At 48.2% G+C, this 20,108-nt stretch overlaps 1 protein-coding gene across 2 annotated transcripts in view; it reads left to right on the top strand.

The window, feature by feature from the left end:
* Positions 1 to 20,108, top strand: part of wg (Wnt family member 1 wingless) — a 67,506-nt gene that overhangs the window by 14,886 nt on the left and 32,512 nt on the right. For both annotated transcript variants that reach the window (XM_075680775.1, XM_075680774.1), the window contains exon 2: positions 13,528 to 13,808. In XM_075680775.1, coding sequence (XP_075536890.1) covers positions 13,528 to 13,808 — 281 coding nt within the window. The remainder of the gene's footprint in view (positions 1 to 13,527; positions 13,809 to 20,108) is intronic.

Below are 20,108 nucleotides of genomic sequence, written 5' to 3'. Positions count from 1 at the left end.
GAAGTAGATGAGCTGTGTTAGACTATACCTCACAGGGAGCTCTCTATGGCTGTGCGGTCACGTATTGAAAAAAATGGGAACGTGTCCTTTCAGAACAAGGCTGAAGTTCCGGTAGAAAGCTATATTGCTCTTTTGGAGCTTTATCTTGGGACAACGCTCCTTTCTTTTGAAGATGAGCTGTTTGTGCAGAGGAATGGTATATGTATATGGTCATGTGGGGCGTCTGTTTTATGCAACTTTTCTTCTGGCGAACATTAACAACGACTTGGAAACCGCTTTGTTAAAGGACAACGTTTTGCAGATGTTTCGGTATGCAGATGAAGTTTTGATTGTTTTGAACAAACAACAGGACTGTACCTACACAAAGTGTGTTAATGACGTATTAGAGGCTTTTGAAGTGCTTGGACAAGGGTTCAAGTTTACCCATTAGCTTCCCACTTTTGTCAAGCTTTAATTTTTAGACCTTCATCTCCCCCTTCGTGAAAACCACGTTTGTTGCATGTGCCGCCGCCGTGCACAGGAAGAATTTTTGTCGTTTCATTCCGCCCATTCGAAAACATTAAAACGAGCTACAGCCATTACTAGCTTACAGCTGGCTCTAACTATGCCTTGCCCCCACATTATTCAGGAAAACTTTAATGTCTAGGCTTTAATCAGTGTCTAGGCTTGGCTCGGCAGACTTCCCTGCCTCCCTGCTTCCTTGTTAGTTTCGGTGAGCAAAGCTTTATTGAAGAAATTTCGGCGTCAGCCTACCAATACTTCAGAAGAATGCGAAAAAGTTCGAAGCGGAAAACGCATCCTGTTGTCATTCTGCATGTACACAAAGTCGCTCATTCGTTAAAGGATGTTGCTTCTAGGCAGGATATACCGGCAGTGTTCTCGGCTCCGCGGAAACTTTCTCGCATTTGTGCGCGCCTGTCTTCCGCAAAAAGGGCCCAGTGCGTAAAGAACCACGTAAAGTGTTTCCTGAAGATGTGTTCCGCTGCCGTCGTGTATAAGATTCCTATAGACTGCGGCAAGGTATACATGCATCGGCCAAACTGGGCGTTGTATACGTGAGCGCCTGCGAGAGCATGCTCTATCAATCAAGAATGGGACTGGCTAGCGTTTGCCGTATCACTGCAAAGTGTGCAAGTCTGAACCTTTGCTGGAAAACACATGCACATTACGAAACAGTAAGGATATACGGTGGCACGGGAACTAGCGGAGGCGATGTATATCAGAAAGTTTCGTGACCAGTGCTATAGCAGCGTTTCACCATTGTCTCTTCACGAGAATGAGTTTAGTTTCCTGACTGATAGGATATGATTAGGTCTGGTTTCTATTTCGTGTGACCTTACCTGTGTATGTTCTTCTTCGCATGCCTGAGAGTATATAAGTGAAGCATAAGGAAAAAAATTGCCCCCTTTCTTTTTTTCCAGCTCTTCTTTCCGTCTTTACTTGCCCTTTCCCTTCCTCTAGTGCAGTATAGCAAACCGGATGCTTTAATTCTGGTTAACCTCCCTGCCTTTCTCTCATTTACATCTGTCTCTCTCTCTCTCATCGGGGAAAATAAAGATCAGGTGCGATGTGCACCTGTCCGTGTCTTTTATTCCGTTGTTCATGTCTTGCTTTTTGCGCTTAAAACAATTTCTAAAAGCAATGTACCAACTAGCCCGGCAGCAGGCGTTACTAAAAGATGGGGGGTAAATGACGACAGAAAAAAAAAAAGAAGGGTCAAATTGCGTCACATCCGGTGGTCGACAACAGACGAACGCGCGAATTCCCACAAGGCGTCTTTTTGGCACGCACGTCGCTCCTGGGTTTAAGATACTCGTTTCGGGCACGTAAATGATAGGTAATGTTTAACTGCAGTCTACTACAGAGATTGAGAGTTGAAAAAAAAAAAGAAAGATTCGTGTCTATATACTACTGTGCATGAATGCTGATCCCTTTTTTTTTTTTTGGCTTTATCTTTTTGCTGATCGACGATCTTAAATCAGCAAGATCGTCGTCTTTCCCTTCAATATTCGGTATCAGAATCTTTAGAATGTTCCTATGTGTTTCAAATCGAAGATTTTGTAGTTACCCTGCGATTAGTAACAAATGCATGAAAAGAAACGTAGAAGCGATGCGCCAATAGTATTATGTTGATCAACAAGAAATTGTGTCCCACTTGCGAAAAATAATATAGTAATACATATGGCGATGAAGGACCCTTAGCTTTACAACTTGCACGCTTAGTGGCTTAGTTTACAGACTTTCAGAGATTTGTTATGTGCGCTGCTTACAGAAAGAAACCGAAACGATAAGGCAATGAAAAAAAAAAAAAAAACTAGGATGCGGACGAAGCGGAGAGAGAGATAGCAATGAAGTATATAAGAGATTGAGACAACTAGTCTGAACACAAAACCAGTGGAATAAGTTGCCCTAACCCTCGTCCACTTAATATTGTATGCACACGCTGCTTCGCTGACCTCCTTATACAGCTTTATCGAGTCATAGACGCATACCTTTAGTGGCCCGTCCTGCCCCTCTAATTTTCCACGACGTTTGGTCGCTATAAAACTATTTGCTAACAAAAAAAGAAATCGCGAAGGGGATCTGATTTGATTTGTGCATGCGTGTGAGCGCGCGCGCGCGTGTGTGTGTGTGTAAATTTTCACCGCTCTAAATTACGTTGGACTCATAAAGTGTGTTCCGCAGGTTTCGGCCGTTTCATCATGCGAAAAGTTTCTCCAGAACTAGATAGGTTGAGTCTGTGGTTCACTTAGAATGCAATGTCTAGTCCTTTTTCGCCGATAAACATTGAAGTAAACTTTTAACTCAAATCGACGCTTTCAATATATGTACATGACGTCACGCTGAACTGGTCCGGCAACTTCAGGGCGGTGTCGCCGCCGTCTTTCGTATTTTTTTCTTGCATATTTTCCGGCTTATAGCACGTCTGCACTCTCATGCTGCAGTTATTGCAGAAGCGCAGACATATGGTCCACCAATGTCGCTCGTATTAAGGTCCCCTCTTTAAGCCTCCTTTAAGCAAGCAGCAACTCGGCCCTCAAGAACTTTTCGCACTGCAGTGACGTCCGCAACGTTGCAAACATACATCCCACTTTCGGTGCAGAAAATCGTGGACACTCACGTAATTGGGCGATCGCGCACGCACGCGTCAAAGGAGGGCCGCACTCTCAGCAGCCGTTCTATTTCTCCCCGCTAATCTGTGCGCCACCGATGACGAAGATGTAGGGCGCATTCCTACAATAACTTCGGCGCGCGTTTCCACGGTCACCCGGTCCGCTGCCGGACACATGCAGGACGAGACGGATTATCCGCCCGGTATCTCGGGGGCCTTGTTTATGCGCGTGTCGTACAAGCCACGGCGAGTTTCCACGCGGACTTCCCCGCAAAAGCGCGAGACTCGGGCACTGTATATGCAGCACGGCGAGGGCGCTGTCGCGGCGAGCGATAGAGACAGATTATGCTCGCCCTCCCTCCGGTGGCGCGTATGTATCAATTTATGCGCCCGTTATCTGCGCCCCGCCACTCGTGAATGATTTACGGCGCACGCATTCGCCGTGACAAACTGAGCCGCGAGCGGGAGCCTCGGAGGAAACTGGTTCTTGTTTGCCCCTGCAAGGGAAAACAGAAATCTAAGGAAGATGGCGGCGGGCGGAGAGAAATGTAGAACGCATTTTTAACAACTCTGAGAGCGAGGGATGAGGCTGGCGGTAGCCGATAAGCAAGTGTAAATGACTTCCAATTTTAAGAAGCCGACCCGCGCTTATCGGCGTGTCGGAAAGCCCTTCGCAGGCTCTTTTCTTCGTCTTGCGTCTCCGTCACGCGAGAGCGGATAAATGTCGATTTAGCTAAGTGGGTTTTGAAGAATGTGAGTGGGAAGGCGTGCTACCAATATCTGCAATGTGGCGGTATATTCGCAGCTGCTAAGACAACATCATCGCGCGTTACCTTTGTTAGGTTTAGTTTTGTGCACGTGTTATGTGCGTTTAAACAAAAGCGTATATGGGCCCACCTATAGTGCATAGAAATTGCAGTTGAGGCTATACGAAATTGTCGTCCCTGAGCGAAAACGTGTAACTGTCTGTCCGATCTTTTCATATATAACATGGCAGCTTTACCGAATTCTCTCTCGTTCGAGTGGTCCTCGTTCCTGGCTATAGGGTCCCAACTTGTGGTGAATGTGCGCTGTATACAGGCTGGATCACGCGTCGGTGCAAGCAGTCGGAGAGCCTCATCATAGCGCTATATAAACACTACATGACCGCCTACGTAACATCACCGCCAGCTGCGCACACACCATGGGTTTGGCAGGTCCGTTTACGAATGGCGAGTTGACGGCAGTGATAGAATGGTGACGTTACTCTGGATATGTGTGCAGTGCGATGAATGCGGAGAGCACTGAGCAACGTGAAACGGCATCCAAGTTGTGCATCGGCATACGCAACTATAGATCTCATGCAGCATAGCTCTATTTATGCTTACAAATTTGATGCGAGTGCGTAAACGTGAGGTATTAAGGAGCCCGCGTTCACAGCTCGTGATCTTTGAACGGGGTGATTTAACGCGCGTGAATACGCACGCATGTGCAAGTCCAGGAAGTGTGATGCAAAAAGGTATGATTAAACAAAGCGCATGCATGACGGGCGTTTTAGTTTTCACCAAATGCGTTGTTCAATCTCCACTACTCCACTACTGATGTTTGCCAAACAATCTGTAAAAGTATTTCATGTACAATTCTCTATCAACTGAATCTGCAATGTTGGTTCCAAGATGGAGTAAATATAGCTTAAATATGCATGAAGCTAAAAAAGTACACGGGAGGGACGTTAATGTGATGCCCGGCACAGTTCACTAAATGCTGTAGGCGGGTGTGCACAGAATAAGTTAAAACTCCTTATTTCTGTGCAAAAACTATGAGAGAGGCGCAAACACCTAATTCCCGAGAATCGTTTAGTGCAACTTTTTTTACAAATGGTAATTAAGAGATGTCGCCTTTAGTTGGCGCCAGCTCCTTTTCACACAGAGATTTTAAAAAATAATTAACTTCAGCGCATTAAAACTAAAAGTCAACTCCAAATCATAATAACGCAGAGTCCAGTCACAGAAGTGCACTAACGCCGCACTAAAACTAAAAGTCAACTCAGAAACACAGCAACACAAAGTCTAGCCGCGTATAGGTGCACTAAAGTAAACACCAAGTCCGGTCACATAACTACACTAAAATCAGGGCACATAGGAAAGCACGCGTATCAGAGTCAAATGAAGGTACATTAACCCAGGCATTGAATTGACCAGAGTCAGGTTTTTTTTTAAATGCCATAGAATGAGCTTACCACATTCAAACACTCTACTCAATAGCTTTTGAGAATATTGCTCGCTTCTAGAAATCTTTGAACGGTCAGTGACACTCGTCTTTGCGATGAGTATGTTGACCACGGACTTAAAATCTTCCTAAGGCTGAAGGGCCTGCGGTCTAATGCCACTAAATCATGTGCTAAGCGTTGTCTTTGTGTGGAGTGTCGCGGACATTCGACCAGAAGATGCTGTAGAACCTCATCCGCGTGGCCACAAGTGCATTCCGGACTATCAGCTCTTCAAATTTTATGCACAAAGTGTTTTGTGTAAGCTGTACCAAGCCGCAGACAGTGAATGATCGTTTCAAAAGCTCTGGTTGTATCTAATGTGGGTGGGAATTTAAATTGAAGCGATGAGTCAATGTGAAATAAATCTGAAGATTTCGAGTTCTGGTCAAACCATGTCGCTTTGCAACCATGGGCTGAGATCTGTCTTAGTATACCTTAGTACGTCTTAGTAGTCAGTGCATCTATCTTGCTGAAGCCTCTTACTATACTCTGAACATGGTAAGATGCTTGAACAGGAGATACATGTACATACATGTGGAAACTGAAAAATTTCAGAATGTTCGCAGGACTTGATATTTAAGTCGGGATGATATAAATGTAACGACAGAAAGAAAGAAAGAAAGAAAGAAAGAGAAAGAAAGAAAGAAAGAAAGAAAGAAAGAAAGAAAGAAAGAAAGAAAGAAAGAAAGAAAGAAAGAAAGAAAGAAAGAAAGAAATTTTTGAGCAGTTACGCAAATTGTAACAAGAGCAATAAATCGTTTACGGAATCGCGTTCTGCAGAAATTTTGATGTTTACCATTCGCAATATCTTCCAGAACTGCGATTGCGTCGGACTTTTCAAAGAAGGACCTCGTAGGTTGACCTATTTTAGGTCACCGCGGCATGAAAAAATGCGTAATAAAACAAACTGAATTCCTATTCTCCCGAGGTGAACTATATACGACGCCGCTTGTGCAGAGAAGCGAAAGAAACGAAAAGAAGTCGTTTGCCCAACTCCGTATACAGCTGACTATCTTCGATGATCGCGCGCACGCAGTGTCTCGCGAAACGTGACTCGAGTGTCTCGCACCAATGGCCTATACCGTCCAGGGGGCGCCACGGTCCGTGTACCGTGGGAAAAAAACCGCATTCTGGCGTCTCCCGCTTCCGAGAAACAAAGAGCCGCATCTGTGCACACACACACACACACACACGCAGGCTCGACCAAAAGACTGTGTACTCGAGCCGCTAAGCATCTATGCAAACAGCGTGTGACACGGAACGCCCGGTGCGCGTCTGTCTTTTTCCTAGACACTCCGCAGCCTCTGCTCCTTTTCGGTCGGCCCCTTCAAGCCGTCCAGTACATCAGCCGCCCAGCAGAGCGTGCCGCGCGCACTCCAACCCCGTTCGTCCCCGAAATGCGGCTATAGAAATTCAGACGCCGCATCCGCGTGTACCTTTCGCGGTGTGTCGCGCGACATTCATAAAGTTTTCGTGCGTACACCTATAGCTGCGCGTGCGGCGAGAGTGAGGCAGAGGAAGAACGCTGGTCCAGTGACGCACGTCTGAGCTGGAATAAGTCTGAGAAAGAATGCGTCACGCGCCATGTCATGCGGTCATGCAAAGTCGGGCTTGCGGCTTCCCCCGCCAGCGCGCATGCGGTGGAACGGAAGCCCCGTGTCCAGACATCGTACGACCTTTCTAGATCGTGATAAGTAGACGCGCGAGCATTGCAAGAAAGAACGCAGAATTCGTTTTCGAGCAACTACACGTGTATACTTCAAAGCTGACTCGCGCGTATTTCGTCTTACGACAGGCCGCATCCTTTTCGGCGCAGATTCTGAACAGTTTTTGCCTCTTGAATGTAAACGTGAGTGTTATCTGTCACAATGCTCAGTGCATTATCTCACAATGTTACCTCACAATGGCAATGCATTATTCCAATTTGCGAAAAACACTGTGGGATTGTCAAATTTATTATGTATGCGTGCATGCATGCATCCATGCAGCATTACGGCAATGACGATGGTATATGTGCGTTCGTGCGCTCGTGCGTGCGTGCGCGCGCATCCTGGAGACGCATTTCAAACGGATACATCTTGCAAACTCACCTTCTACAATTAGTAAATTCCGATATGCTGTCGTGAAGTAATCAATTAAGAAGTCAATTAGATCATTTTTAATTAGTCTAATATGTGTCAATTTCTCGCGCTAGCAATGTCTGCCTCTTCGAATAACCAGCTCAAGGACAAGAGTTTTCCTATTTGCAGGCGATCTTTTAAAATTCTGGAAAACTTGAAAATGATCGCGCAATTCGCACGAACTAGCACAATTCGCTTCTTTTAATGCGAAACGATCGCTCATCTACTTCAGCCGTTTTGAGTCTGTCTGTCTGTCTGTCTGTCTGTCTGTCTGTCTGTCTGTCTGTCTGTCTGTCTGTCTGTCTGTCTGTCTGTCTGTCTGTCTGTCTGTCTGTCTGTCTGTCTGTCTGTCTGTCTTACATCAACCCAGTGTCCCAGGTTGTCTACCTGTTTGCGCCGTTGTCCCATCGTCGTCAGCACGCGATCTACCCCGACCCAGTCACCCAAGTTGTCTAATAACTAGCTTGGGCCAGTAGGTATGGGCTAGTGGACAGGGTGCTGTCGTGGTCGTTGGATCGTCCTCATTCCAGAACTGTCAGCCGACGCTCGTCATACCGTCGTCGTCACGCCATCGTCGTCATATGGTCGTCGCGCATTTGTTGTCAAACCACCACAGTGTTGCCATCGTGGCCGTCCAATCGCTGTCATTCCAGATTCGTGAACTGACTCTCGTCATCCTATCGTCGTCCCGCCTTCTACTCCGACCCAATGGTCCAAATAGCTTGGGTCGCAAGATGCGTGTTCGGGGTCGTGATGCCATCGTGGTAACTGCATGGTCGTCATTCCAGCTGTCTAATACGACTCTCGTCGTGCCGTCGTAATCACGCGATCGTCGTCACACCGTCGTCGTCATGTAGTCGCCTTTATGCTGTCGTTTTATCATTGTCATCACTTCAGTAACGTCATCCCATCGTCGTCATGTCATCGAAGTCATACCGCTTTTATCATTCCATAGAGGTCAGTATTTCTTTATCATTGTCTTGTAATCATACTGTCGTCATTCAGTCGTGATTATGGCGCCCCCGTTATGCCGTCATCGCTTGCCGCTATCATGACTCCATCGTCAGACCTTCTTCGTGATACCTTCATGGTCGTGCCATCATTGTCACTATAGTGACAACATCCGACTCTCGTCGTGTCATCGTCTTCAAACCACAGTCGTCACATAGGTTTCGTGATGCAGTCTTTGTCACGCCATTATCATCATGCACTCGTTTTGATGCCATTGTCGTCATGCTGTTGTCTGGCCATCGTCGTCCCTGCATCGTCGTGATGCATTCGTCATCATACCATTGTCGTCACACTGTCGTTTCACCATCGTCATCACGTTAGTATTGTCTTCCAATTGTCGCCATGCCGTCATCGTCACACCACCTTCGTCGATCCATCGACGTCATTCCTTGTTCGTCATTCTATCGTTATCACGATATAGTCATTCAATCGTAATTATCGTCGATGTCATCGTCGTCATTGCGTCTTCGTCACACAGGCGACGTCGTTGCCATACCGTCGTCGCCATGCCGTCTTGGTAGTGCCATCGCCGTCATTCTCGCATCTTCATCTGGTTGTCGTCATACCGTCGACATCGCACCATGGTCGTAATCTCATTGACCTCATGTCGTCCTCGTCTCGTTGTCATCGTTATACCATCATCATAATTTAAGAATCGACGTAACATTGAGCTCATGCCATCGTCGGTGTACGCCTTAGTCGTTCCATTGATATCATTCCTTCTTTCTCATTCCATCTTCACTGCGTTGGCTTCATGCAGCCGTCGTAATGGCTCCATGCTCATGGGCGACCTTGGCCAAGTGAGTGCCATAGAAAAGTGGGACGATAACGGAGTATGTTGCATTATGTTGCGCATAGCCGAATAAACGAAAGTCTAAGAATTACCACAACATGTGTTAAACGGGACGTCACGGGTATGGTCTGTTGCTGCATTGCTCGATTGATATTCGCACTAGCATCGACAGTCATCGTTAGATGAGTTCTACTGTAATTTTATTTTTTTCCACTCCATTACTGACACTGACTTCAGCTCTACTATATTGTGCTATACTGGATTACTGTAATATACTACTATACTATACTATACTATACTATACTATACTATACTATACTATACTATACTATACTATACTATACTATAATAATATATTGTACTGTACCCTGTGCTTTCTACGGGGTTTGAAATTTATACGCAGCAGTTGTATCGTGCGTTCCGACGGCCTGTATAAACTGTGTTACCCGCTTTTAACCTGAGATGTCATGCTATGCATAAACTACCTGGTATGTAAATTCAATTGGTCCCATTTTTTTTAAACCAGCTCTTGTACTTATCTATCATATTTGTTCGCCACCGTTTACATGGCGTACTCACTCATCGAACAAGAATCTACCTCTGTGCTACGTGCGGCATGTCTGGCTATTTTAGTATTTCTGGTTCTCCGAGGTTAACAAATGCTATTCGCGCTCTGAAGCCTTGAAGCACCAAAAGTAACACAGGGTACTAAGCACATATAGCCCCACTATAGCTTCGTTGTCGGGCTCGTGCAGTGGCACTGAAAGTTTCGGCGAGGACTGTATATTTTCGCCAGTGTGAAAGATGATCTGGAAAATGTATGCTGATCTTATGCTCATTGCTCATGTATTCCACGAGGTTCATACATGGTTTGCATTCCTCTCTCCGTCACTGTTTGAACCAGCTGTTCAAGTTTCCTTGACAAGTAATTGCCGTTTCCTTGCTCTTCGGCTGCTCGACATGGAAGTGGTTGCGTGCGGTATGTGCTTCTTTCCACCGCTCAACATTGATCGAAGTTGAAGTGCATATAACAAGGTGCACTGTGTGCGATTATCAGTCAGCCGGTAGACAGAGGGGCGGGGGGGGGGGACTTCAAGCTCAGCTCGGAGCGCTTTTAGATTCGATCGTTCGATTGCGGGAAAGCCTTTTCTCCTACCTAATTTAAAATGACGCAGAATGGTAACAGACACGACCGACCCTTATCTCGTTCAACAAGATGGATGGCTGGCGTACTCAAGTGGATTGCACTTGCTTCGGACTGTCGTTGGAGATTGAGAAAGAGCACGCAGAGGCGCTCGGAAAGGCACAGCAGCCAGCGAGGGTCTATATACTACGGAAAGCCGGATCACTATCGCGGTCTACGGTATTATCCGCATGTTCGTTATGGGGAGCATCAGTTCGCATCAAGGTGGAATTAAAAGGCTGCTAATTTGTTATACGGGAGCGATAGAAATCGCGCCTTTCCAAACGTCACTTCATCCGTATACAACACAAGCACATTCGAGAGGAAGAGCCACCAGCGGCCCTACACTCAAGATTTCTTTTTTCCTTTCTCTTTTTACTTCCTCGTTCGTTATTTGGATTGTGATCACCGGAATGTGCTCGCACTGGTATACAACTTCAAAAGCTCTTGGGGCTGCATGCGATAAAATCAGACAGTACAGCGTTACCCTGGCCGCGCATCCCAAGTCACGAGAGAGAGACAGCTACGCAGGAACTAGCGCTCGCTCGCTCTGTATGTGGGAAGTGCACGGCTGTGGACGCCGAGTCAGCGGCCGAAGCGCGCGCACCTCGGCCGGATGAAGCCGCCACGCACGCTGGGAACCGCCGGGCTTCGCAATCCTCTAAAAGACAACGAAACCAAAGCGCGACATCGCGCCCCGTGTTTGCGCAGGCACGCAGAGCCACCAGACGCGAGCGCCTCCGATGCGCCTTCACGATAAGCGCTGGCAGCAGAGAGAAAACGCTCAGACTCGCTGGTTCCGAGGGGGGGAAAGAACCGTCCATCAGGGAAGCCCTCGGTGCATGGCGCGCTAAGTTCAGCAGCGGGGACACCTTATATAACCTGTCTCCCGTTCTCCGGGGTTTACGCGGCGGTTTGCTTCTTCTCGTCGACCACTTTGCTTTTGTTTCTCGCTCGCGGGGTGAACCTATGGACGATGGTGCTTTAAGTTTTCCGTAACTTTAGCTCCGTGATCGCTCTTCGAGCCGCCTCGACCTGCAGAGGGTAGAGGCGCGCATGCGAAGAACTAGCCTTCTCCTGTAGACAATGCGAGAGGCTGGCCGAGGGCCGGGTGAAGGGGAAATGGGGGAGGGGCCGACAGGAAGCGAGGCAGTTGCACGTCGTTGATGGAAGAGGTGGAGCTGCCGGCTGCCGAACGAAGCATGCGTCTCTTCGCCCGTAATGGCCACTCAAACAGACTAAGGCATTTCGTATACGAAGATATGCAAGGAGCGGGTAGGCAGACGAGTAAGAGCACCACGGTGTCGGGATTCGGAAGTCACTTCAACGCGCGGCCAGCCTATATAGGCTCGCAACTATGTGACGGCTTGACGTGAGTTTAGCGCAAACTTGCTGCGCACGGAGATGCCTGCTCCGAGTGTTTCCCGCGGGGATGGAGGCGTTCGATGACGCTTGTCCGGTAGTGACAAGCCGAGGTGCCGATAACATCTCCGACGCGCGCGTTGTCTTGCACGCCCGCGGCCCTTCGTTGAGCGAACCGAGTTGACGCGCTACTTCGCTCGGGGCGCGCCTTTCCCGTGACCCGGAGGGCTTCGCTTTTCTGCGCCAGACTGGCTCGCGTCTTTCGAAAACACGTGTCGATGGGCCGCGCGGACAAGGTCTCCGAGTGCAGCGTCCCGCTGTGGGGCGAGACAAGGAACCGAACGCCGTTTGGATTCTCCCTGCTCTGTTTCCTGTTCTCGAAAGACGTGCCAAGCATTCGCGGAGGTGATTGGATATTTTACTCAAGCTTTCTTCTTGCTTTTCTTTTGATGCGTTAACTTTATAACAGTGCCAAAAGGGAAAGAAGCGAATGTGTGTGAAGTGTTGGGAGCCGGTCACGTAGTAGAGGTATGTGTAATGAGCTCCTGAATAACACTTAGCAATGTGGTGAACTGTGTTTAATCATGAATCCGGTACCTCAAAGCGGGTGCGACTTAATGGTAGACGCATTTCTCTCTAATTTCCCACAGGATTGCCACTGAATTTTCTTTTCTTTTCAGGCGCACGTACGTGGGAATACATGCGTAAAGTCGTGTGCACACTTCTGATTTCTCTTATGTTTTTTTTTTTAAGTCAGTGACGCGGCTACTTTGACTCGCATGTTTTGCAAATAAAGCTGTGTCAGAGTCCGTGAACAGTGCGTCATGGTAATCGTCTGTTTTGGACTGGTTGAATGGTAACTCTGCCGGTTTCGAATGCTGCACATAAGCGACGTTCACATGAATGTGACACCAGCGTATCGAGTTTCTTAGCACATCACGGTAATGCAAGGCAACTGCGTTCACGTATGGAGCATGCCCCTTCGTTAGAAACAAGCCGGAACAAGTTTCCGGTGAGTGCGTTTCACTAGTGAGTGGAGGAGAGCGGACGCTGCAGCATTCGCCCCACGTTTTATGCTACTCGATGCGACACACCAGCGTTTGCAGGCATGCCGTGAGAAGACTTACCCGTCTTCATCTACCACCTACTCTCTCTCTCTCTCTCTCTCTCTCTCTCTCTCTCTCCGCACGTTCGCATATACTGTACCGCACGTTCCCATATACTGTACGGGGATCGCCTTATGTCATATATTGGAACATACGGAGTTTTACTTTCTACCCCATACGTTCAAATAATCATACGAACGTATGGGGGTATTGCGTGATAACTTGAATTCGTTGCGTGTTAATATTGTATAACGATGTTGCACTTTGATATTTTTGTCATGTAATTACTGTTGCCTCCCTTACTCAATGCCCTTCAATAGGCCTGTAAGGTAATATGAATAAATAAATAAATAAATATGGGACTCGCCCCATACGGTATATAGGAACATGCGGATTTTTGTGTGGGGACCCCACATGTTCATAAAGGATCGTTTGATGTAGGGCTTTTGACCTCTTCTATAGGGTGGCGGGATAAAGAATGAAAAAAAAGAAGCGAATGTTAATGCCCGTGTCCCGGATAACTGTACATACGAGGCGGCGGTGACGGCGTGCCAAGCCTACGTAACGACTTGCCCTGTTGCCACGCGTGCAGGGGCCTGGCGTCGGGAGGCCCCGAGGAGCCCAACAACGCGGTGGTGGCGACGGCGCTGGGCAGCGCCGTGATGAGCGGCACGCAGCTCCAGCTGAGCGTGCCGCTGCGACGCAAGCAGCGCGGCCTGGTGCGCGCCAACCCGGGTTCCCTGCAGGCCATCGCGCGGGGCATGCGCCTGGCCATCGCCGAGTGCAAGCACCAGTTCCGAAACCGGCGCTGGAACTGCCCCACGCCCGAGTACATGCGTGGAAAGTCGCTCTTCGGAAAGATCGTCCAGAGGGGTGAGTGGCGCGCATATGCGCCGTCTTGTTCTCGAGCAATGGCGCTCACACACCACGCGGAATCGGCCAAGGAGCAGGCGGCCTTTGAAGCATATATATCTTTTTAACGGGACTATTTTGTAAATGTTATATTACACAAATAATATATTATAAAATTTCATTGAACCATTCATACATACAGGAATTATTCGGCATTAGTAAGTATAGGGGTACATGCCTGCATATGAAACATTCTTCTCCGTGATCTCTTCCTCACTTTCGTCATGAATTTCTCTAGTCTATTCCTTTACTTTAGTCATTTTAGTCAGAGAAAAAACCCATTCCTCTGATGGAAATGACTACAATCTACAATATTACTTAAGGTAATATTAAGAGACTACATTATTAGTTAGGTAATTACTTGGGAAGTAAATTAATGATTTTTTTTCTTTATTGGTTGCTTATATGTGTTTACATTTCTAGTGCTGGTAATGTCCGCCTCATCGAATAATCGAGCTCACGGTTATGCTATCTGACACAGGCGAATTAAAAAAATTCGGGTACACGTAAAAGGTTATCACCCCGTATATAAGTGTGACAGGAGTTTGCCCGTGAAGTTCAGTTAACGCGCTAAGAATTGGTCGACACTTCGCGTGCTTAGGATTATTTGCAACGTTGCTCACTATATAGTATACACCACTGACAAACAATAAGAAAAAAAAGATTGATAACACAATGAGAACTTTACATAAGTAGTAAGAATTATGACAGCCAAACGTACACGCCATGTGTATACTCAAATAAGTATGCATACAATATACAGTTGGCATAAGTATTGGCTTCGAAAGCCGAAAGGAAAATGCAAGGTGTGAAAAACAAAACGAAAAGAAAACAAAAAATTAAACGAGGGATCGTCGGTCAGTCCCGAAGGCCGTGTATTGTCACGTGGCGTCGCAAATCAGTGCCTGCCACTAGGGAAGGGTGGGGATAACTCGTTCGCTCTCGCCTTTATAAGCAACCTGCTATGCGATGTGGCGTAAACGCCGGTTGTCTCAAAAGGATACCGTTGGCGCCGGCAGGAGGGACGCACGAGTAGAGCATCAGGGACTTAAGCTGGGGTCCCTATAGTTCAATCCCTCGATCGGACACGCACTTTCTTTTTTATTCCAGAGACGCCAGAGCAGCCTACCTGCGCAGCGTACCTGATATGAGACAAAGAATGGTTCCCACTTAAAAGAAGAAAAAAAGAAAGAACAGGCAGCGGTTCACTTGCATGCTACAGGTGTTTGATGATAAAGAGCATGACAAAAAATGGTCGCGAGAGTGCAGTAAAGCCTTTTTTATTTCCTACGCGTCCGCGTTTGCACTGTGCATCTCTGACCATAGATGCATGGAGGCAACAAAGACCACGACAAGAACGCAGCGTTCGTTTGTTCTGTCGCCATCCTTAATTGTCATTCCACGATGGAGGTTGACGAGTTCTCCATGTATATATCGCATTAAAGAGTGGCGTAATTATTTCCCTTGTTTTATTTTTCCTGACGACAGGCGGTTTTTAATAGCTAGTCCTACGTGATATATGTGCTGCATCTATAAGAAAACATTTAACATTCATGATCGTTTTATCAAGAACCTGAATATGCTATAGCAGAAAATGTGTACCATATTGCAAGTATCTACACAAGCGTAGCGAGAATGCCTATATCTCCTTAATACCGACTACTTCATCCCGTACTGACTTACTTACTCGGGCAGTTTTATTCTGTGCCACTGGTATTGGCGATTCCTTGCCGTATGTTCGCTCATTTGTCGCACCGGAACGTTAATATCACTATTTACTCTTGCCGACTAACCTCGCTGTCTTTCCTTCGTCCCAGTCACTCACTTCGGCCCTATATCAATGTCGTCACAGTACTCACGGGATCTTCCTGCAGAACATCTGTCACTGTCATGGACAGGCGGACTGTGATCAATCAATCAATCAATCAATCAATCAATCAATCAATCAATCAATCAATCAATCAATCAATCAATCAATCAATCAATCAATCAATCAATCGTGGTCGTTAGCGTCACAAAGATAAACCAGGACTACGAGGGAAAGTATAACGGAGGGCTCCAGATTAATTTTGACAGTGGCGCAGCCAGAAATTCTTTTTAACGTGGAGGGGGGGGGGGGGGCTCACCCACTTGACCGGAGACAGGAAGGGTGAGGAAGCGGAAGGGGGCTAGGAAGGCCGCATACTAACACAGAAAATTTCAGAGGCGAGGGGGTGGAGAGGGGGGAGTCACGTGCCCGGTGTGTTCCCCCTTGGCTATGCCACACGCACCAGGGAATCTTCAATGTGCACCTAAGTGGGATTAAACGAGTGTTTTCGCATTTCGCCCCCGAGTCGCAAGTTAAGCACTGGACGAATTATCGCCGTTGTCTTATAGATACGTTAACATGGTACAATTGCGGTACCGAAACGGAAACAGCAAATGTCAGTAAGCGGCATATATAACGAAGAGAAGGAGGGGAGCAGCGAAACGAAGAAAGCTCACCGATGATGCGCACCCGCACATGCACACCCGCACGCTCGCATGCACTCACACGTGCACGGGCACGCATATGCACCCTCGTGCGCACACGCGCACGCGCACACACACGAGCGAACGCACGCTCACGCGCGCGCGCATACACGCACACATAGAAGAAAAAAAAGAAAGGTCGACTCCGCCGAAATGGGAGCAGCGCCTGCACTCCTCGCGCATAAGAGACGACGCAGACAGGCAGCGACAGCAAGGAGCGCTCGTGCGTGCTAGCACGCGCCCTGCGCGTATGGCGGCGCGGTAAGGAAGCTCTTAAGGGACACGGTGTAAATCAGGTAGTCGCAATAGCCGCCAGTAACAGCAGCAGCAGCAGCCAAGTTCAGGGGGAAGAAGCAGGGCCTCTCCTCTGTCGGCTGCGACGGCTCGCGATACGGCCGCCGTCTATCTTAATGACCGATCGCAGAGCGCACGCGCCAAGCCACCCCTGCGCCTCTCCCGCTTCTGCGGCGCACTTCCCCGCAGAACGCCTCGCACTCCCGCTTCGCGGACCGTGGAGCGGCCAGCCCGGCGCGCGCTGTTCCTCGGACGGTGCGGCCGATGCGGCGCGTTGTCTCGGTTAAATAGCGCCTTCCCTTTACAGGCGAACGGACAGGCTATCCGCAGGCCACGCGTGTACCCTCGAGAGTGTGTAGCACACCAACGTCAGCGTTTTCAAAGAAGACGCCTACAACGTCAAACCGGGAGCTCTGAGACCACTTAGAATATTTCAGTTGCGTGGTAAAACTTCTCGGCCGCGATCTGGCTGTGCGAGAGTGAGACCGAACTTATATAAAGTCTAAAAACAGACTTTAGACACGTGTGTACAGTGTCCTTCGGCAAATTGACCGCGCGAGTCACTTCATGCTCAACCGCATCTTTTTCATCCTTAACTTTGTATATTTTTCTAAATAAGAAATTATTTTCCTGTGAGCGCTCTGCTTTGTAGCGGCCCGTCTGAAAGTGCTCGCAGACTGCAATGTGTGACTCCGAAAGTAATAAAGAGAAATAAGCACGGAAAATTCTGGTGTGATCGAAGATCTTGGTAAGGTTATGGAACTACTATGTAAGTTCTATATATCGAGGCAGCACTGGACGAAGCGTCTGCGCGCTTGGGTGCACTATGCGCCAGGTTCTGTGTGTAACTGCATTTAAAACGTGCTCAAAATTTTATTCTTTGTGGTACCGAAAATCTTCAGAACCTGGCGTAGTTGAGCGTGGAGGCGCTTCGTCCAGTGCCGCCTTTCTCGTGCCTTCCGGGGTGTCTTGAAAACAAAGAGAAAAATAATAGGACGCGCACATAATTTACACAAAAACATTCGCGAAGTGAGAGTCGTGATACCCAGGTCCTCCTATATTTTGTTCCTTGCACTTCTTCTTTTATATATATATATATATTCAAGAGTTGTCTAAGGGAATACAGGCCGCTCACGATTCTGAGAAGTGTGCGTGATCTTCTCGGGACAATAAAAACCAGCATTAGCACTCTCCTTCTTCTTTTTGCCCGCATACGATCGCGCGAAAATAACAGCCCCCGCTACGGAACTCCAGAGGTCACGCGGTCAGAGGTCGTGGACCGAACATCGTCGCACCATCTCAGCGTCCACATAAGCTTCCCGCGCTGAAGTGCGAACAGGGAAGACGACGCGAGTTCTCACAGAAACCTCACGCTTTCGAAATGGTGAATAGCTCGCGGACAGAATCAAAAGCAAACTTCTTCGAAACAGTGACAGCTGCACAAGCGCGCGCTCCCACGTGGACACGGCGAGCAAGACTGCTTCTCTAAACCCTTCAAAAAATTTCGGCCAGGAGAGTAGAACAAGGTTATCCCCACTTCTCGCGTTTTTCTAGCTTTCCCTCTCTACCTCTCAGCCCCTCTTGGAATTCAAGGCAAAACTACACAGCTCTTCCGCTGCACTTCTTGTGCGCAGAGCTTCGCGCTATCAGATAGCCTTACGAAAAATCCTGTCCGACCCAACATTCGTTCGACCGTGCAGGGAGAATCGGGGTCGTATACATATGAAGCTTTCCTCAACTTCGCTACCACCCGTCGTTGAAAGCGCGCGCTGAGTCTTGCATTAATAATTCTTCAAGGTTTTATTGCGTAGGTTGTTTGCTTAACTGGTGTGCTGTGTAGATATCAAGCGTTTAATGTATACTTGATCGAAACTTTTCTCTTCGCTAGTTGGTTCATTGCTTTAATAGATGCTGTTTGGATCTGACTGCTGGTACGATCTGTTGGGAACTCGGCGCTGACGCCCGTGGTTGTACCTGGGTCGCAAGCCCCAAGGGTAGCGTTGGCCTGGCGGCCTGGGGTACAACTGGAAGCATCCGAAGGTCCCAGCAAAGCATGAGTCGACTGGTAACAACAAAACAACTGGTTTATTTTAACATCGCAAAGAGTTGGCGGTCAGGTTGACCGAAGTAGAGAGACGGGAGAGCACTTCACTCCACAGAAGAAATCGGAGCCCTTCTTTTTGCGTCCGGGGGCAGCTGTTTTTATACTCTCGCAGTTGAGGGCAAGAAGGAACCCCTCAAAAGACGAGCACGTGAATGTACAATGGGCTAATGGTGACGCACACTGTCGTAGCGATGCCGTAGCACCATGACGAGCACGATCTCGTAGCACCCTGTCGAGCACGATCTCGTAGCACCCTGTTGTAGCGCTGCCGGTCGGGCACAATGACTGTAATGAGAGGATGGTCCCTGCTTTGGCATCGCCTGTTTCGGGCACAATGACTGGAATGAGAGGATGGTCCCTGCTTTGGCATCGCCTGTTTCGGGCACAATGACTGGAATGAGAGGATGGTCCCTGCTTTGGCATCGCCTGTTTCGGGCACAATGACTGGAATGAGAGGATGATCTTTTGCGGTCGCATCGCCGCAGTCGCGCCTGGAAACACCTGCCGATGAGTGTTGCGGCGACGACGATCGGGCCAAAATGTCTGCCGCCCCGCCGCAGTCGCGCCGGCAAAACCACGTGTCGCAGGCGAAACGCAACAGACCGCCCCGCCGGGGGAAGGAGATCCCGATGGACAGGGGACTGCATCCGCTGTCCGGAGGGATGTCGCTCGATGATGCTCATAACCGAAGTCGGGCGTCCCTCGACGTTTCTTGAGCGCAGCGCACAGAGAAGGCCTCGTTCTCTTGTTCAGGTTCGCACGGGACACTGCAAAGTGACTTCGGGAGAGTTCACATTTTTGTTCTCGTTCCCGGTAAGCGTTAGAACTACGCTGAAACTCAACCGCTCAGTCAGCAAGCACGGCACAACCCTCACTAAGCCCTGCCAGGCTCTTTCCCCTTTTTATACCACTGCCTAGTTCCTTACAGTAGTCTAGCATCACTCAGAACGCGTCCACAAATTGAAAACTTGCACTAGAAAGCATATCATCACTTTGAAACACTAAACAAAAGCAATATGTTAAAAAAAATCCTGCCTCAGGAAAAAAAACATCAGTAACAAACAATTTTGAGGCTGATTCCTACGTTAGGGGCTTCGACTTAAGCCATCGGCGTTACCGTTGAGACTCCCCTTTTTGTAACGCACCTCAAAGGAATATTGTTGTACAGCGAGGCTCCAGCGCAGGAGGCGGCCATTTTTGGGAGAGATGGTCTGCAGCCATTGGAGAGGGCAGTGATCCGTCTCAATGATAAACCTCGAGCCGGCTAGATAGCATGACAATTTCTGAACGGCCCACACGAGACACGCACACTCTTTCTCGGTGGCGCTATTCGCCTGCTCACGACTGGTCAG

The sequence above is a fragment of the Dermacentor variabilis genome, chromosome 2 (genome assembly GCF_050947875.1).
Source record: "Dermacentor variabilis isolate Ectoservices chromosome 2, ASM5094787v1, whole genome shotgun sequence".
Taxonomy (NCBI): domain Eukaryota; kingdom Metazoa; phylum Arthropoda; class Arachnida; order Ixodida; family Ixodidae; genus Dermacentor; species Dermacentor variabilis.
Note: the sequence above shows the minus strand (reverse complement) of the source record. Positions and strands in the feature narration are given on the sequence as shown.